Source organism: Saccopteryx leptura, chromosome 13, assembly GCF_036850995.1.
Source record: "Saccopteryx leptura isolate mSacLep1 chromosome 13, mSacLep1_pri_phased_curated, whole genome shotgun sequence".
In the NCBI taxonomy this organism is placed as follows: domain Eukaryota; kingdom Metazoa; phylum Chordata; class Mammalia; order Chiroptera; family Emballonuridae; genus Saccopteryx; species Saccopteryx leptura.
The window spans coordinates 33,539,017-33,558,174 of NC_089515.1; the positions used below are offsets into that span (position 1 = coordinate 33,539,017).

The 19,158-nt window shown below is 44.4% G+C and overlaps 1 protein-coding gene across 1 annotated transcript in view; it reads right to left on the reverse strand.

The window, feature by feature from the left end:
• LGI1 (leucine rich glioma inactivated 1) overlaps nt 1-14,805 on the reverse strand; it is a 47,540-nt gene extending 32,735 nt beyond the window's left edge. Inside the window, exons 1-2 of the mRNA XM_066355466.1 lie at nt 14,350-14,805; nt 13,884-13,955 (exon numbers count right to left, since the gene is read on the reverse strand). Of these exons, the coding sequence (XP_066211563.1) occupies nt 13,884-13,955; nt 14,350-14,564 (287 nt within the window). The 5' untranslated portion in view covers nt 14,565-14,805. The remainder of the gene's footprint in view (nt 1-13,883; nt 13,956-14,349) is intronic.
• Between the last annotated feature and the right edge of the window lie 4,353 nt (nt 14,806-19,158).

The following is a 19,158-nucleotide window of genomic DNA, read 5'->3' on the forward strand; positions in this document are numbered from 1 at the left end:
TTAACTGTATATTACTTATTTTATTTTGGTTTACTTAGGATATTTATTTAGTTTTGTGCTTGATTCATATATATTTATTCTTTCTGATTTTAAAATGAAAGTATTTATATTTAGAAATAGGACTTTACCTCTATATAAAGCATCCTGTAAGTCTAGAAAAGTAATAATTTTTTACAATTACATATTTGATTTCAATAAGTATTTAGAATAATATTCTTAAAATTCCCCATTGGTGGTAGGTTTTTATTATTTATTTATTTAGTTAGTTGATGAGTTTTTTAAAAAATTTTTTTCATGATTTTATTCACATTAAATTGGGATAAATAAATAAAAATTTATAAAACAAAAAAAACCCACCTTGATAAATCACATGTTTTCAGAAGCAATAAATTAACAAGGCCATAAGGTTGTTATGGGGCTTCCTGGTTGGACTGAGAGGCTAGGACCAGCAGCATTTAATTCAAAAGGAGCAGAAAAGCGGGTGACAGGTTCATTGCAGGGCACAGAGGTCTGAGGGAGCATGAGGAGGCAATGACAGGGGTAGAGAAAGGAGCAGAGGGTCAGAGAATAAGGATCCAGCCTCATTAGAAGGAGGTCAGGGCGAAGGCTGCCCAGCATGCAGCTGAGAGACAGAGATGGGCGGAGATCCACAGAAGTGAAGGTACTGGGCGGGCACGTAGGCCAATGCCAAGGCTGCCTGGGCGCTAAAGTGGTTTCCTGCTCTGTTTCTCACCTCTTCTAGGGACCAGGAAGGAGCACTCTGAAGAGGGAATTGGGAAGCCTGTGTCTTAATTCCCGTGTGGTTATGAATCCTCTGTGTGGCCGTTCACAAGCAACTTCTTTTTCCTATATTGTAAAATAAGAGGTCTAGACTAGATAAATTTTTAGGTCACTTCCAACTTGAAAGACGTATGATTCTATGCTTGTAGCGTTGTGGGCTTTATTCATGGAATAGTAATTATGGGCTCTGCGTGGGAGTGGGAATGGCGGGGAGGCAGGCCTGCAGATGGCTGCATGGGAGTAGTAACCCTGCTGAGAAAATCTCTCTGTGCCTCAAACCAGACTGCTCATCTGCTCACAGCAGGGGCTCGTGGCTCTAATGACACCCACTTCTTTAGACTCTGTCTAGTCACCTCTGACATCTTGATTACCATCAGAATTGTCATTGACTCATGGGTGCTTTGCATCTTGTCTTCCAACCCAAAGCAGGTTCTCTTGGCTAAGAAGGGGAGATAATTTAGGGGGGCTCTCCCATATAATACTTTCCCCCCATCTTGGTGAGGACCATTCTGGATGAAGAAGAGTGAGCACCAGGTTGTCACTTGAAGACTACATTGACTAGCTATAGAATAAAGAATCTAGTTTCTCAGCTTATAGCTGGTACTTATTATGCACATGATGCATTAAGTAGGTGAATCTACAATATTTCATCACCTGTTAAAATAAGTATTATAATAACAAAAAGATTTCCTAGAAGATTCTAAGAATTACATGAGATAATGTACATGAGCATGTCTCCAATGCATCTACCAAAGAATACCTAAGCAAAGACTGACATTGAATGTCAGGGTTGGATGAGCCCCTAGATATAGTGAAGGACTTTCATTTTACTGCTAGGAAAGAAGGTTCCCTGAGGTTCCCTGAGGATGTCACCTGCCCAAGAGATGTTATAGGCATCACCGGGAATGAGGCAGCCATAGGCAGTGTGTATAAACATGAGTGAGCACACTTCCAGCTACATATGTGTGTCTGTATGTTTATATATGCATATATATGTAGATAAGAGCAAGATGCACACATTACAGCTGTTGGAATATTTGGGTGCACAGCTGAGGGCTTGCCAGCTTCTTTAGAGCTGCCTCTGCTTAATGATTCAGACTCTGGTTGTTACTAATATTCTCCTTTTCCCAAAAGAATAGAGCTGGATGAATGATTAATAATAGGCTGATGACTCACGTTAGTTAAATACGCACATTCTAAGTTCAGGTGTTGTGTGAATAACTTGAATAATTGACATTTGAATATTTTAAAATATGCTCTCAAGATAGGAAAGTACTAAAATGGGAAGCATCAGGCAGGAGCACATCATCTCACAGTTCTTTTTGACTCTAATCCTTGAAAAAATACTTCAGTGTAATTCAGCTGATCCTCAAGTGGACCAACACCTCTTCAATCTGGGTCGATGGGGAATAAATAACCTTACTTCAGCTCCACATAAATCTGAAGTTGGGGCCCCCAGTTCAATCCCTCTTTTTATAGGTGAAGAAAGTGAGACCCACAGAAGTTAAGTGACTAAACCAAGGTCACATCTTTTGTTAGCAGCAGGGCCAAGATGAGAACAGAGGTGTTAGCTCTACAAAGATTCCTTTAGGGGCGTTCTTGGCGTGCCTACCAGTGTAGATTTGAGCATGGCCCTATTCCTTTGGTTTTCTAGTCTATTACCTCTCATCCCAGGACCGTCACACTTTTCCTTTCTAGGAGTTGGCCTAACACAGCCTATCTCCCCAGGCTCTTGACAAATTCAGTAAGTGGTTCTGAAACACTAAGAAGAAGGGACTTAAATTTCATCTAAAATCTATTCTGTATGAAGCCTCATCTATAGCAGCTTGCCATCAATAAACTCATTTTAATCCTCAAATGAACACCAATGTAGGTTTGATATTCTCCACTTACAATATAAAGAACACTGATGTGAGAAGGGTAAAGTAATTTTAAGCTTGTAACTGGCAGAGCTGGGGTTCTGTGCTCAGGCATGCTCTTCCCACCATGGCTGCTAACGACCGTGGGCAAGGCTGTGCTTCCTCTTTTTAGTCCTATCAGATCAGCCCAGAATCTGCTACAAAGCTGGAAGAGCCTTGCCCAGTAGTCCCATGTGTGTTCCCTGGAATACAAACTTTCTTTTTTTTTTTTTATTTCTGAAGCTGGAAATGGGGAGAGACAGCCAGACAGACTCCCGCATGCGCCTGACCGGGATCCAACCGGCACGCCCACCAGGGGTGACGCTCTGCCCACCAGGGGGCGATGCTCTGCCCCTCCGGGGCGTCGCTCTGCCCCGACCGGAGCCACTCCAGCGCCCGGGGCAGAGGCCAAGGAGCCATCCCCAGCACCCGGGCCATCCCCGCTCCAATGGAGCCCCGGCTGCGGGAGGGGAAGAGAGAGACAGAGAGGAAGGAGGGGGGGTGGAGAAGCAAATGGGCGCCTCTCCCATGTGCCCTGGTCGGGAATTGAACCCGGGTCCCCCGCACGCCAGGCTGACGCTCCACCGCTGAGCCAACCGGCCAGGAATTGAACCCGGGTCCCCCGCACGCCAGGCTGACGCTCCACCGCTGAGCCAACCGGCCAGGGCCGGAATACAGACTTACATGGTGTTGAAAGGTTTTACATGAACAAAAAATCCTAAAAACTGGCCCTGGCTGGTTGTATCAGTGGATAGAGCGTAGGCCGGCATGCAGAACTGGGTTTGATCCCCAGTCAGGGCGCACATGAGAAGCAACCATCTGCTTCTCTTCCTCTTTCTCTCCTCTTCTCTCCCTCTTCCCCTCCTGCAGCCAGTGGCTCAGCTGCTTCCAGGATAGGCTCCAGGAGCAGAAAATAGCTCAGTTGATTTGAGCATCGGCCCCAGACAGGGGTTACCGGGTGGATCCTGGTCGGGGTGCATGTGGGAGTCTGTCTATCTCCTCTCCTCTCACTAAAACAAACAAACAAACAAACAAAAAACCCTAAAAAATAAATTTGGGAGAGGTGGGTAAGTAATGTTAATCAGGGTTCTTATACACATATCTTTCCGTCCTTAAGTAAAATGCAACTCTCCAAAAAGAAACTAAATATGCAGTTTCCCAATCTTATTGATAACGGGATCCTTCTACTTTTGAGCTTTATACAAAATGAATAGTGCATGGAATGCACCCAGGGAAGTGCTGGTGTAGTGGCCTGGGAATAGCTGTGGTGGAACCTGCTTCAAACAAGAACAGTGAGACGGTAAATTTAAACTCAGGGGTCTGTTTCCTGTTGAATAGGCTGCCAGTGATAGTCTACTTCCTCGGAAAGATGGAGCGTCCCCTGCGAGGTCCCCAAAGAAATGGTGTGCCCAGCTGCTTGCCCAGGTGGATAGCCTGGTGGTGAGGCCTGAATTCCAGATGTCACACTCACTGAGCCCACACTAACAGAACGGTCAGTTACTCCTTATGGAGACAGATGGCTTAAGATCGTCTTACGATGGGTGTCCTTCTACCTGCCTCATCTCTGTTAGCAAGACTTTCTCAAACAGCTGAGGCATAAATAATTAAGCTAATAAATCAAATGACTGTCAAAGGCATTGCTTCCCTAAGTATGGTCCACAGAACCAATTTTCCATGGGATTTTAAGAAAAGTGAAACAACAACATCAACAACAACAAAAAGAGTCCAGAGCCTATTCCATGCCAATGTGCATTGTGAGTAGCCAAGCGGGGATAGAACGTGCAGTTTTCCAAGTTTATGTGAGCAAAGAACCATTTTCTTTCAGAACAACTATGAAAGGACACAAGCTAGAAAACATTGGCCTCAGGTGTAACTTTAAAGTAAGTAAGTCTTTTCTTCTCTCTCTCTCTCTCTCTCAGGGGACCAGAGCTTACACATACAAATGAGAACTGAATCCTAGGGAAACTGCATGTTCTGGCCAGCAATGCTCCCGCTCTTTCAAAGGGCCTTTGAAGCTCCTTTTCAGTAATTGTCCCCAGGAATCAGGACACATCCCCCTGAATACCCTCGTTAATGGCAGAGGCTGACCCTTTGAAAGGGAAATTGATTTGGGGGACAAAACTATGCAAAGTCAAGCCCAATGATTCAAGTTCAGGAGGAAGTAGACAGAAGTGGTTACACTGAGATAGGATATGGGTTTAAAACCCGAATCTGCCACTTACTCGGGGGTGTGACATTGAGGAGTTTACCCAACTCTTCTGGGACTCAGTGCTTCATCTGCAACATGGAGATAATCATACCCCCTCATAGGGTTATTGCCATGGAGAAATAAAAAACGAGATCTATAAAGTGCTTGGCATCAGGCCACATAAAAATGACAAATGTCCTCTAACAAAAAATTCCCCTGGGTTTTATTGCATGGCTTTTAAACTGGCAGTGAAGAGAGTTCTCAAGGAAGGGTCTGGAAATATTCAGCCGTCCAAGCACAGGTGGGAAGAATCTGTCACCTCCTACAAGGAGTTCTCTGAATATATAAATTCTAGCCTGTTTATTTTATTTTATTTTAATTTTTTTATTTTTTTATTTTTTTTGTATTTTTCTGAAGCTGGAAACGGGGAGAGACAGTCAGACAGACTCCCGCATGCGCCCGACCGGGATCCACCCGGCACGCCCACCAGGGGGCGATGCTCTGCCCACCAGAGGGCGATGCTCTACCCCTCCGGGGCGTCGCTCTGCCGCAACCAGAGCCACTCTAGCGCCTGGGGCAGAGGCCAAGGAGCCATCCCCAGCGCCCGGGCCATCTTTTGCTCCAATGGAGCCTCGGCTGCAGGAGGGGAAGAGAGAGACAGAGAGGAAGGAGGGGGTGGGGAGTGGAGAAGCAAATGGGCGCTTCTCCTATGTGCCCTGGCCGGGAATCGAACCCGGGTCCCCTGCACACCAGGCCGACGCTCTACCGCTGAGCCAACCGGCCAGGGCCTAGCCTGTTTATTTTTTAAAAGTCTCATTGTTTTTTAATAACATTGCATACAGGCAAAAACACCTGCCATCTTGCCATAAACAGGCCCAACAATTCCTTTCCAACCCTTGCCCTGTCTGCGGAAGGGACACTGAAACATTGTTTTATCATCAGCCACCATGGGTAGTTTCTGGTAAAATCCCAATGCACCTGCTTGGGAAATGGTGAATTATATTATTATTTTAATAATAACTTTATAATAGCCAATTTCATATTAATGGAGCTTTTTCAATTAACAATCTAGTTTACTGGTTTGTTAGAATTGATACAATAAATTGTATCCATTTCCTTAATATCATTTTCTATATTATATTAAAAGAACTCTGTAAAATAGAATATGATGCAATTTTAAACTAGGGAGAGACCGTAGTTAATTAAATGTGAAGCTCTCAGATGCCAACTTATGTTTCATTTGGTCTTTATCCTCCTTCAGAATCTGCTTCCAGATTTCTGCCTGCTCCTGAAAATTAAGAAAATATGGCCCCACGTTCATGTACCACATCCTCATCAGCAAAATCTGTTGGGGCTGCGGATGTCATTTTTAGATACAGGACATTTCTTCTCTGATTTACTGTAATCACTACCATTTTCTACTGTCTCATCTCCAACTGTTTTCTTCATTTACCTTATCCCCCCCACCACCAATGGGATTTGAGTTTGAGAACCATAATTTAGTCCAGCTCTGGTACTTTAGACACATAACAGCTGAGGCCCAGGGATATTTTGTGACCAACCCCAGGTCACATAGCCAATTAGTGGCGGACCTAGGTTTCTACCCATGTCTTCTAGTTCAAAGCTGTTAGCATCTTACCACATCTGAAAAGCAGTTAATGCTAATTATTTTAAACAAAAATCTCCTGTGTTTTACAAAATGTGCTGCCAGTTATTTTCTTTTCCAGGATGAAGAAGTGAGAAAGTTCTGCTTCCCCTTTTCTCCACCCCCACAAAAGGTAAATAGTTCATGTTTCCTGTGCGAAGTAGGTATTTGAAAAAAAAAAACATTTCTTAGCAGATTCTTATGGAGGTCTACGTGTGGAAAAACACACTTTTAGAGTTGGGATTATAGGCAAACCCAGCCTATACAATCAAATGCTAATTTGATGTTATGGTCATTCAAATTAAAGTCATTTTCAGATGCAGTACTATAATAAAAACTAATGTCTATCAAATTATTGGAACTGCCAAGGACTTTACATACATTGTTTCACTTAATCTTTACTGTAATCTTGTGCAATAGGTACTTGGTTATTCCCCGTATTGTAACACATAATGACACTTGATTAAGCTTGCCCCAAATCACAGAACCAGGGTGGGGATTTGAACCCATGTTTATCTGACCACAGAAACCTGTGTTCTTTGCTACTTGCCACATTGCCAGCTCACTAGGGTTAGCCATTTTGATATCACAGCTGTCATTGTAAAGCCCCTGCAGTCATTTTGTAGCCTTTATCAGCTACGGGGTCAATAATTGGCAAGCATTACCACAATCACCAATCAACTGAATACTATTTTTTTTTTGTACTTTTCTGAAGCTGGAACCGGGGAGAGACAGTTAGACAGACTCCCGCATGCGCCCGACCGGGATTCACCCGGCACGCCCACCAGGGGCTATGCTCTGCCCACCAGAGGGCGATGCTCTGCCCCTCTGGGGCGTCGCTCTGCCGAGACCAGAGCCACTCTAGCGCCTGGGGCAGAGGCCAAGGAGCCATCCCCACTGCCCGGGCCATCTTTGCTCCAATGGAGCCTTGGCTGCGGGAGGGGAAGAGAGAGACAGAGAGGAAGGAGGGGGTGGGGGTGGAGAAGCAAATGGGCGCTTCTCCTATGTGCCCTGGCCGGGAATCGAACCCGGGTCCCCCGCACACCAGGCCGACGCTCTACCGCTGAGCCAACCGGCCAGGGCCAACTGAATACTATTTTAAACAAAATGAGAAAGCATGTCAAAACTGTCTTACAATACTTTCCAATACAGGCAAAACATAATTTACCTTTTTGGGGATCCCTGCTCGCTTGGACCTGTTATATCAAGGTGGAGAGGAAGGGATGCCACTTATTTCTGTGTCCCTCACAAAGCCCAGCACTGTCCCTGCAGGACAGTAGGACCCCGACATGTGTTTGCTGAAGTAAGAAGGCTTCTGATTTTGTTACTGCTAAATTCTATTAATACCAACTTAGTATTCAGACTTTCCGTTTCTAGGGAACCATTGAAGGCTTCCAAACATGAAAGTGACATGATGAGATCCATATTTCAGGAAGGTCACCCTGAGGGGGATGAGCAGGGTGGGAGCCAGAAGTAGAAAGACCAGCGTGGAAGCTCCCACAACTGCCTGTGACCGCATGAACGCAGCCTCAGCCAGGGCCAGGGCCCCAGGGCAAGAGGAGGCGGCACATGCTCCTGCTGCTTGAGAGGGGACTTGTCCAGGAAAGTGGACAGTGAGGGAGAAGGAGAAGGTAACTCCTAAGTTTCTTGCCTGAACAATGGAGAGAATGAAATATTTTCAGAGAAAATATGTATTTATTGTACAGGACTAGTTTGCACAGTTACAACAAATCGGGGCATTGGGTCACTGGGAAAATTGTAGACAAAACAGCCTAGATGACTAAAATTTCTACTTCTTGGTCAATTGTGGGGGCATCAGCTATGCACAAACTAAAAACATGCTCATCCATAACCAGCCAATAATTTCTCTAGAAGCCCTCTTAGCTGATAAGTCCGGCTTGAGTAGTCATTGAAGATTGCTAATATTTTCTTATACTTGTAATATGAGGAGAAATAGAAAAAGAGGCCAATCACTTCAGAGGTGAGATAGGCCATGACTATTTTTTTCTGGACAAAAAATATTTTGAAGGACTGTCCTGACTGGTGGCGGCACAGTGGGTAGAGCATCGGCCTTGGACGCTGAGGTCCCAGGTTCAAAACCCCAGGGTTGCTGGCTTGAGTGAGGGCTCACCTGCTTGAGTGCAGGGTCGCCAGCTTGAGTCTGGGATCATAGACATGAACCCATGGTCGCTGGCTGGAGCCCAAGGTCGTTGGTTCAAGCAAGGGGTCACTGGCTCAGCTGAAGCCCCCTGGTCAAGATACATAAGAGAAGCAATCAATGAACAACTAAAGTGCCACAACTATGAGTTGATGCTTCTCATCTCTCCCTTCCTGTCTGTCTGTCTCTCTCTCAATCTTTCTGTCTCTGTCTCTCTTGCTAAAAAATATATTTTGAAAGACTAAAGTATAAAATCTTAGTAAGGATAAACTTATTGTTTATCTTGTTCATGTTATTAGGCTTTTCATTTTTAGTTTTTGATATTTTATAGACTATGTACTTATATGTTGATGGTGTATTAATAAAAGAAATGATAATTTTTCTTTCAGAGGGATCTGTTCTATTGCTTCAAACATAATAAAATCTTATTGGGCCTGAGTAGGTGGTGGCTCAGTGGATAGAGCATCGGATTGGAACGCGGAGGACCCAGACTTGAAACCCCAAGGTTGCCAGCTTGAGCGCAGGCTCATCTGGTTTGAGCAAGGCTCACCAGCTTGAGCCCAAGGTTGTTGGCTTGAGCAAGGGGTCACTCGGTCTGCTGTAGCCCCCTGGTCAAGGCACCTATGAGAAAGCAATCAATGAACAACTAAGGTGCCGCAACCTTAGTTGGAAGAATCGATGTTTCTTATCTCTCTCCCTTCCTGTCTGTCTGTCCCTATCTGTCCCTCTCTCTGTCTCTCTCTATCTCTGTCACACACAAAAAAAATCTTATTGGAATAGAAAAATTTTCTGGTTACATTAATTTCTTTTTTTTGTATTTTTCTGAAGCTGGAAACGGGGAGGCAGTCAGACAGACTCCCGCATGCGCCCGACCGGGATCCACCCGGCATGCCCACCAGGGGACGATGCTCTGGCCATCCGGGGCGACGCTCTGTCGTGACCAGAGCCACTCTAGTGCCTGGGGCAGAGGAGCCATCCCCAGCGCCCAGGCCATCTTTTGCTCCAATGGAGCCTTGGCTGCGGGAGGGGAAGAGAGAGACAGAGAGGAAGGAGAGGGGGAGGGGTGGAGAAGCAGATGGGCGCCTCTCCTGTGTGCCCTGGCCAGGAATCGAACCCGGGACTTCTGCACGCCAGGCCGACGCTCTACCACTGAGCCAACTGGCCAGGGCCTACATTAATTTCTTTGAGAGAGACAGGAACATCAAGCTGCTCCTGTATGTGCCCTGAGAGGAGAATTGAACCAGCAACCTTCATGCTCCGAGATAATGCTCCAAGCAACTGAGCTATCCACCCAGGGCTTAATTTTTATTGATTGTTTAGAGAAACAGAGAGAAGAAGGGAGAGAGAGGGGGAGGGGAAGGTAAGCATTCATTTGTTGTTCCACTCAGTTGTGCATTCTTTGATTGCTTTCCGTGTGTGCCCTGACCAGGGATCGAACCTGCAGCCTTGTCATTTTGGGAAGACACTCTTAACCGACTGAGCTAACAGGACAGGGCCTGGATTTTTCTTTTTTAAGTGAGATGAGGGAAGATAGAGAGACAGACTCCCACATGCTCCCTGTTATGCACCCAGCAACCCCTGTTTGGGGCTGATGCTCAAATTAATCGAGCTATCCTCAATGCCTGAGGCGGATGCTTGGACCAACCAAGCTATCTTAAGCACTCAGGGCTGACGCTCAAACCAATCGAGCCACTGGCTGAGGGAGGGGAAGAGAGAGAGAAGGAGGAGAGGGAGGAGAAGAAAATCAGTTGGTCATCTCTCCTGTGTGCCCTGACTAGGGATTGAACCCAGGATATCTGCAGGTGGGGCCGATGCACTATCCACTGAGCCAACTGGCCAGGGCCACTGAAGTTTTAACATACAGATTTTTTTGAGCATCATACCGAAACCAACCTTATAATTTACTTCCTGCAAATACAACTCTCTTAAGAGTTGGAGGCATTTAGGTTATTAAAAATTTTACAAATAAATGGCAATGTGGCCACATTTTATACTCTTGAATTTGAATTTTATTTCTGTAATGAGCCTATATCGTTGGGAATTTCAGTCTGTAGTTGAAAAGAACAAGGCTATAATGTGTAAAAACACATTCCTTTCTGTAAATTGCATGTACTACAAGCATCACTCCCTATCATGAAAAGCAAACTAGAATGAGTAATTGTTCTCATTGGTTATGTTTCACACCCAGCCTGTAGAAAACATCAATGTAATTGCATTTTTTTCTTGGGAAAGCTTTTGTTGCTATTGTTTAAAATGATAAGTTATATATTTTTAAAAATTCATGTTTTATACAACTAATCTGATGAATTTTTATTGGATAATTTTATCCTTTCTCTCCTCTCTCCACAGAATGTGGGCTTTTGTTTTTCTTGATCTCCAACACACGCTGTCAGCCACGGCCTACCAGGATCTTTTCCCAGACACTGTAATTTAAAGAGGAATTGTGACTGTTTCCTTCAGTACCCCAGGCTGGCATTTCGAAAAGTACTTCTCATCGTGTCTCTATAGAAGGTTTGAAAAAGCATTTGGGGCCATAATGAAATGATCAGATTGTTAGGGTGGGTGATGGGAATGGGACATTTCTTTTCCCTGTCTAACGACAGGCATGACACCAACTGTCTTTATATGTCAATCAAGCAGAATTGATTCTGAAGTTTATCACTTTGCAGGGTATGACAGGTCAGTTTGGTAATCTGTGATAGAATGTGTGGCAAACCCCAAGCAGCGCTGGTGTGATCCAGGCCTGATTTGATGGAGAAAGTCATGCAAAAGCAAATTAAGGCCCCTTGGTCATTTTGTTCTAATGGGTGGGGGCGGTGGCAGCCCGTGAGGGGTTTTCAGAGCACTGGGTGGCCCTGTGCCACAGAGGAAATTTTTGTCTGTAAACTATCCATTTTCACCACTGTTATCTCATTACAGCACAGTTCACATTTGGAGCCTCAGCATTTATTTCTTCATTTATTAGCATTTACTAGACCCTTTCCTGAGGATGGGAGGAAGCAGAAGACATTAGGCAAGAAGAACAGGGAGCAAAATCTTTAGGAAACAGGATCCTGGACATTAGAGACAAACTTTGACCTCTGACAATTTTGTATAAGATCAGCCCTGTCACAGATCTGCCATGTGGAAGTGAGACAATGTGAGTTAAGTAAGGACCACAGGGCAAGAATTACTCTCCCTTTTGTTATCTCTGAAACTCGAACTGCTTTTAGAAATAAGGGTTGGAATGTTCCATAGGAACTCGGAGCATGGGACACAGGGGCATGGCACACACTCTGTGTGGGCTATTTAAAAACCAGTTCCTTGGCTTCTCTCTGTGATTCTAAATACGTGTAATCACATTACCCCGCAGCAGCCGGGAACTATTTCTATAACATTGTCCAGCATCTGTGCTTGCCCAGCAGAAGCAAAGTGGAGATGTGCTCACTGATTAGGTTGATCAATTCAGGTTTTCAGAGTCACAGCTAAAATCCATCTAGTGTCAGAATATGAATAGTATATGTCGACTGACACTTCTTGAATTTTAAGAACTGATCTACAGTATTTAACTATGGGGGGGGGGGAAGAGGTGCCTTAGGTCATCAAAAGGATGCTTTATAAATGAGTTATTTATTTCTTTAACAAATGAATAACATAAGCACAATTTATCACTTTCTCAGATATAACTAATTCTTATTGTATGGAAGGATCCCAGCATTGGAGACGATACTTCATGTGAAAAAGACGATCTTTTTTGGATTTGTTCGATGCGCTAACACTTCTCCTAATCATACCACTAGCCATCAATCAAATACATAAAACCCTTAAGAATATTACTCAATTGTTAATTGCTCAAAGACATTAGCTAGTAGAAGGACATTAGCCAACACTGTTACATAATGTCAAAACATTGTGATCAAGTTTGTGAATTAATAAAATAGTAAACCAGTTTTGGGGTTTATCTAGACAAAACAACAGATTAAGTGATTTTTTAGCTTTTAAGCTTTACATAAAAATTTTAAACCCTATCATTTATAAAATGTGTAATCATTTGACCCTATGCCAAACATTTTATTTACTAAAATCTTATTTATCTCTGATAACAACCTTTCACTGTGCTATCACCTCCATTTTACAGATGAGGAGACTGAGGCTCAAGAGAGATTTAGTCATTTGCACAAGATTACGAGTCTAGTTTCTAGTGAGCGGTGGGGGATAATTTATACACAGGTCTCTCCAATTTCAAACCCATGCTGTTTGCCTCCATGTATGTATATAATTCCACACAGCCAAAATAGCCAATTAAGGCAAGCAAACAAAACAAAACAAAAAACGTGGGTCCTAAATCATGCAGTTAACCAAAACTCAATTGATCGACAATTGGCTAATTCCTTCCTAGAAGCATGTTAACTACACCCCCCATCTGTGGCTTGACACCTGAGCACGGGGGGACCTCTTGACCTCTACGTGGTCCTGCTCTGAGAACTAGCACTCCGATAGCCAAACATTACACGTCAGAAGAAAAAAAAATCATACATGTGATACTGTGCCTGTGGGGAGATGTGAGTCAAATATTATTTTTTTTGACTATTTTTAAGACATAGACAGAATATGTAGTTTCCTCATGGCTTACTCAAAACACACAGCAAAGACTAATCCTTTGCCTATCCTATATTAATATTTTCTTTCCCTTCTTGTAAGGGGACTAGTTATAAATTAGATAAGATTAGAAAACAATCTCTCCAGAATTAATCTTTTAAGGAATTACCTAGAAAGAACCAAGATTTTTTTTTCCCCCACATGGTAAATCGTACTGAGTAGCAGCCTACCCCAGATCCTCGTGAGACAACATCTTGAGCACATATGTTATGCTGGGTTCTGTATCGACTAATTCAAAGACTCCAGGGCAAAATAACCAAAGTTCTCAAGTCAAAAATGAAAGTAAAATAGTAGAATGGAATGAAATTGGAATCACTGTTGCAACATTCCCACAACTTCATTAATAGCCATGAAAGTAGACAGCATATTACAGGTTAGCAAATTGACCATTGCAAGAATCAACCTGCACGGTTGGCGTCAAGTCATAAACCCATGTACCTCTCACTTTACTGATATTCTTTTTCTTTTTAGAAATACAGTCACATTCGACAAAATTTATATTAAGATTGTTTTTCCTAGAGGGCTTATCCAAATATATGCTATATTAAAAATAGTCATGATATAAATATTTCTCACAAGAGCTGCAGCGATGGTGTGAATAAAAAACTCCCTTCGGAGATTTCAGTAAAACCAGATCTCACAAAGGATCTGAAAGAAAATAAACAAACAAACAGACACACACAAAGAGACACACACACAGAGAACAAACCTTATGTTAATCCAGTTTAGCAAAAACAGTTACTATTTTGACACTATTTTATGAAGTACGATACTGTTCCTCCCCGGATGAGGTAGAGGAAATGAATCTGCTACAGGTTTCTCATAATAATGTTCAGGGGTGGGGAGTTATCTAAGCATGTTCGTAGCAGCTAATAAAAACCAAAATTTCTAAATGCAGCAAAATGCCAGCACTGTCAAATGGCCAAGTGTGCAAGAGGAATCTCGCTCTCCGTGCCCTTCTACCAGTTACATACAAAGCCCCAAATATACCGGCTGGAATTTTTAAACCGTAAATTAGATAGCAAATGCTTACGGGCCTTACAATGAGATAACATCAGGAGGAACGGTGCGTGGAATGGATCTGGCATTCTCACATAAAGCATTATCTTTGGTACAAGTACACACGGCAGGGCATTTTGGCTTCGCTGGTTTCTTCCCCTCAGTCAGCAAAAGCGCAGATAAGAGACATAGGAAATAAGCAATTCTTTTCAGAGGGATGCAGGCATTTCCCATCCTTTGGCTTCTTTCTGATTCCATGCAGTCGAAAAAATCTCCCCAAACATGAACAGGGCTTCTGAAATTCAGCTGATGATTGTCTTGCTCTGAGACCAGGTCACATAGGAGTCCACCCTCTTCCTTTTGCCTCTGTCTCTCTGCTTTTTCAAAACAGGGACCTGCAGCTGATTCGTGAGCTGCTCCTCGCTCCAGCAATGCACTGCTCGGGGAAGAGACCTGTGAGGTGCTGCGAGATGGGAGGGATCCAACTGCTTGGAGGAGAGAGCCGACTTGCATCACCAGGAAAACACTGAGCCCGGCCAGCCTTCGAAGGCAAAGTGAAGTGATGTAACAAAATAAACAGCTTTCTGCTTGCACCGGGAGGCCCTTTAATTGTTACCAAAAATAGGACAGCATTATGTCTTGTTAGTGGGTGGGTGGGCGGGTGGGTGGCAGCAGTCATCTTGCATCGGATCTCGGCAATCTCAGAAACCTCTGGGAATTTTGCTTTTAATGTGGCAAACAACCTCGTCAGAAAAACTGGCTTTGGAGCTAGCCCTGGCTGGAAAAAATGAAGGGAAATGAAACTCTCTCTCCCTCTGCAGCATTCAGCGAAAACCTTGGTCTCTCTCTCTGAGTTCACCTGATCTTGCCATCGTTGAAAGACAAATAGGAACACATGGAAGAATGTGACTTTCTGGGAATGAATCTGAGTAAATACTTTTCTGACACTTATCAACTGTCATGAATTATTGGTTTTCCTTGTCCCCCTCCTTCCATGATGGGGGGTGGTAGAATAGAAGCCTAGACTGGCTTTGTGCATAATCTATCCTCCCTGCTTCTGGAACTCTCTCTTCTTTAGCAGTAGCACCCGAAGCCTGGAAGGAACTCCCTGCCAGCAGGAGGCAGCCAACTTCGGCTTCTCAGGGCTCTGAAAAAGGCCTGGTTTACTGAGCCCAGGAGGCTGAGATAGTGTGAGAGGAAACACTGCACCAAGAACCGGAGACTCGCTTTGAGGTTCCAGCTCTGCCACGAACTAGCTGATGTATCTGGATTTATTCCCCTGTCTGTCCAATGGGGATGATAGCATGGATGTTCTATTAATATTATGAAAATCAGCCTGACCTGTGGTGGCGCAGTGGATAAAGCGTCGACCTGGAAATGCTGAGGTCGCCGGTTCGAAACCCTGGGCTTGCCTGATCAAGGCACATATGGGAGTTGATGCTTCCAGCTCCTCCCCCTTCTCTCTCTCTCTCTCTCTCCCTCTCTCTCTCCTCTCTAAAAATGAATTAAATAAATAAAATTTTAAAAAATTATGAAAATCAAATCAAATGGTAGGCAGATTACTGTTGTATTTGATGGGAAAGAGTATGTACCTTTGGAAATAGAAATTTACTTAAAGAAGTAAATTACAGTTTGCTCAGTGGATAGAGCAGCGGCCCCACCTATGGACATCCTGGGTTCAATTCCCGGTCAGGGCACACATGAAAAGCGACCATCTGCTTCTCTCCTCCTCCCTCTTTCCCTTCTCTCTCTTTTCCCTCTTGCAGCCAGTGGCTCATTGGTTCAAGCATCACTCCCAGGTGTTGAGGATGGCTTGGTTGGTCCAAGCATTAGCCTGAGGTGCTGAGGATAGCTCAGTTAACTTGAGCATCGGCCTCAGACAGAGGTTTTCGGATGGATCCTGGTCAGGGCTTATGTGGGAATATGTCTACCTCCCCTCCTCTCACTTAAACTTTCTTTTTTAAAAAAAATTTTTTTTTTACAGGGACAGAGAGAGAGTCAGAGAGAGGGATAGGTAGGGACAGACAGACAGGAACGGAGAGAGATGAGAAGCATCAATCATCAGTTTTTTGTTGAGACACTTCAGTTGTTCACTGATTGCTTTCTCACATGTGCCTTGACTGCAGGCCTTCAGCCGACCAAGTGACCCCTTGCTCGAGCCAGCAACCTTGGGTCCAAGCTGGTGAGCTTTTTGCTCAAGCTAGATGAGCCCATGCTCAAGCTGGCGACCTCAGAGTCTTGAACCTGGGTCCTCCGCATCCCAGTCTGATGCTCCATCCACTGCGCCACCGCCTGGTCAGACTCCCCTCCTCTCACTTAAAAAAAAAAAGAAAATAATGAGGTGCTGGCATTGGGGCAGGGCAGTATAGTACAAGAGCTTGGGAAGACTTTTAGGATGGAGAAAGAAGAGGAAGGTGGTCATCCTTCAAGCTGATCAAGGGATGTCAATCCATGATCTTTTCCCTCTCAGCTCCTGAGACTGAAAGTAGTAAAAGTATTAATTGAGAAAATGTGTGATTAGGACATAAATTCATCTTCCAGGAGAGCTTGATGCATTGACAGTTTACCTGTTTCCTCTCATAGTATGCCCTTTGCTTATGCCAATCACTTATTTTTATTTCTTTTTTTTTATTCAGTGAGAAGAGGGGAGGCAGAGACAGACTTCCACATGTGCCCCGACTGGGATCCACCCGGTAAGGCCAGTAGTGGGTGATGCTCTGCTCATCTGGGGTGTTGCTCCGTTGCTCCACAACCAAGCTCCTCTTAGCACCTGAGGCAGAGGCCATGGAGCCATCCTCAGTGCCTGAGTCAACTTGCTCCAATTGAGCCATGGCTGCAGGAGGGGAAGAAAGAGAGAGAGAGAGAGGCAAGAGGGAGAGGGATGGGAAAGCAGGTGGGTGCTTCTCTGTGTGCCCTGACCTTGAAATCAAACCCAGGAAATCCACATGCTGGGCCAACACTCTAACACTGAGCCAACTGACCATGGCCACAAATCACACATTTAATTCTCTATATGCTCTTTGAGGGGAGCGTGGTGGTAGTCATGTTCATTCTTGTATTTTTTTTTTGTATTTTTCTGAAGCTGGAAACAGGGATAGACAGTCAGACAGACTCCCGCATGCGCCCAACCGGGATCCACCTGGCACGCCCACCAGGGGGCGATGCTCTGCCCCTCCGGGGCGTCGCTCTGTTGCGACCAGAGCCACCCCAGCGCCTGGGGCAGAGGCCAAGGAGCCATCCCCAGCGCCCGGGGCCATCTTTGCTCCAATGGAGCCTCGCTGTGGGAGGGGAAGAGAGAGACAGAGAGGAAGGAGAGGGGGAGGGGTGGAGAAGCAGATGGGCGCTTCTCCTGTGTGCCCTGGCTGGGAATCGAACCCGGGACTTCTGCACGCCAGGCCGACGCTCTACCACTGAACCAACCGGCCAGGGCCCATTCTTGTATTTGACTATTGTTTGTTTACCCAGAAGACTGGAGGCTCCAGAAAGGTAGAGACCATGCTGTGAATCCAGTTCCTGAACAATGTTGTGCATGCAGTAAGCACCCCACATGCCTTCCTGAGCAACAGTAGAGGGTAGAAGCTACACTGGTCAGGACATGCTCATCCGAAGAACCTTCAGATCGCACCTCAGAGCTATAATAAAGGGACTTGACAATTCCCTGAAGAAATAATGCATGAGCTGAGTTCCAAGGTAAGGAGGAGTGAGAGGGTGGGGGAGAACATTGCAGGTGGAGCGAACAGCATATGTAAAGGCCTGGCCACAACTCGGCCATGACCCTGGAGAACAATGGGAGAACTCTGGAGTGTTTTAGGCAGAAGAGTGTTATAATATGGTTTGGGTTTCAAAAGGGCCAGTAGATTACTATAATTAAGTCAATTTTTGCGGGTTTGTAATATAATTTTTACAGAAAACAAAACAAAACAAAAACTCAGTCCAAGAGAAGTAATGATTTTAGAATGGATTCTACTAATGCTTAACTGTCAAGGACTCTCTGAAAGAAGGAAATTATCATAATGTTTTTAGTAACTGTGACCAACGGGCAAACTCCACTTGAAACAGTAAAAGTGTCACTTAAAAGTTGGCTGCAAGTCAGTATTTTGTAAATTGAATCCTGCTTCAAGTACACAGCAGAAACTTGCTCCATAAAATAATTATGTGGTTAAAACTTTATCGAGGATAGTTTTTATTCAAACAATCACCTACCCCTAAGTTATCTGACTGGTAAATGATGTGTTTTGTGACTATAAAATAAAGACCCTGAGGACTTTCAGGACCTCTAGCAATGGGAAAACTGTGGTACTAAGAGGTCACACAGATGGTGAGGGGCAGAACCTCCACTCTGCATGAGGTGACATTGGCACATCCTTGGTTAAACTAATGGGTGTAATCAAACGGGGTAATTCCCTCCCTGTCTTTCACGTTCAGATGAATCAAATGATCAGGATTGCTTGATCAGCCCTTGGCTTTGTGCTGTGTGGACACAGTCAGAGAAAGGGGTAAGTAGTCTTTCAAATTCTCTGACTTGGTTGAGCCAGGAGGGAAAATGAATGAGGGAAAGAAATCATAACCACAACTATTCACTTTGCAGCTGTATTTATCTGGTGGTTCATTTGGCCAGTTTAAGTAGAAAAAGGACCATGGTGCATGGTGGTAGGGGGGAGTAGGGGGTGCACTCTAAGGACAAATTAACAATGAGCATTCTAAAAAGACAGTAACTTTTTCTTTTTCTATGGCATTTAAACCCAGACTTGAATTCCCTATTCAATTAAAACACCCACTAAGATCAGGCAGAATTTTAACTGTGTAATGCAGAATGCTGATGACATTTTGGGGCGGGGGGGACCACTTTCTG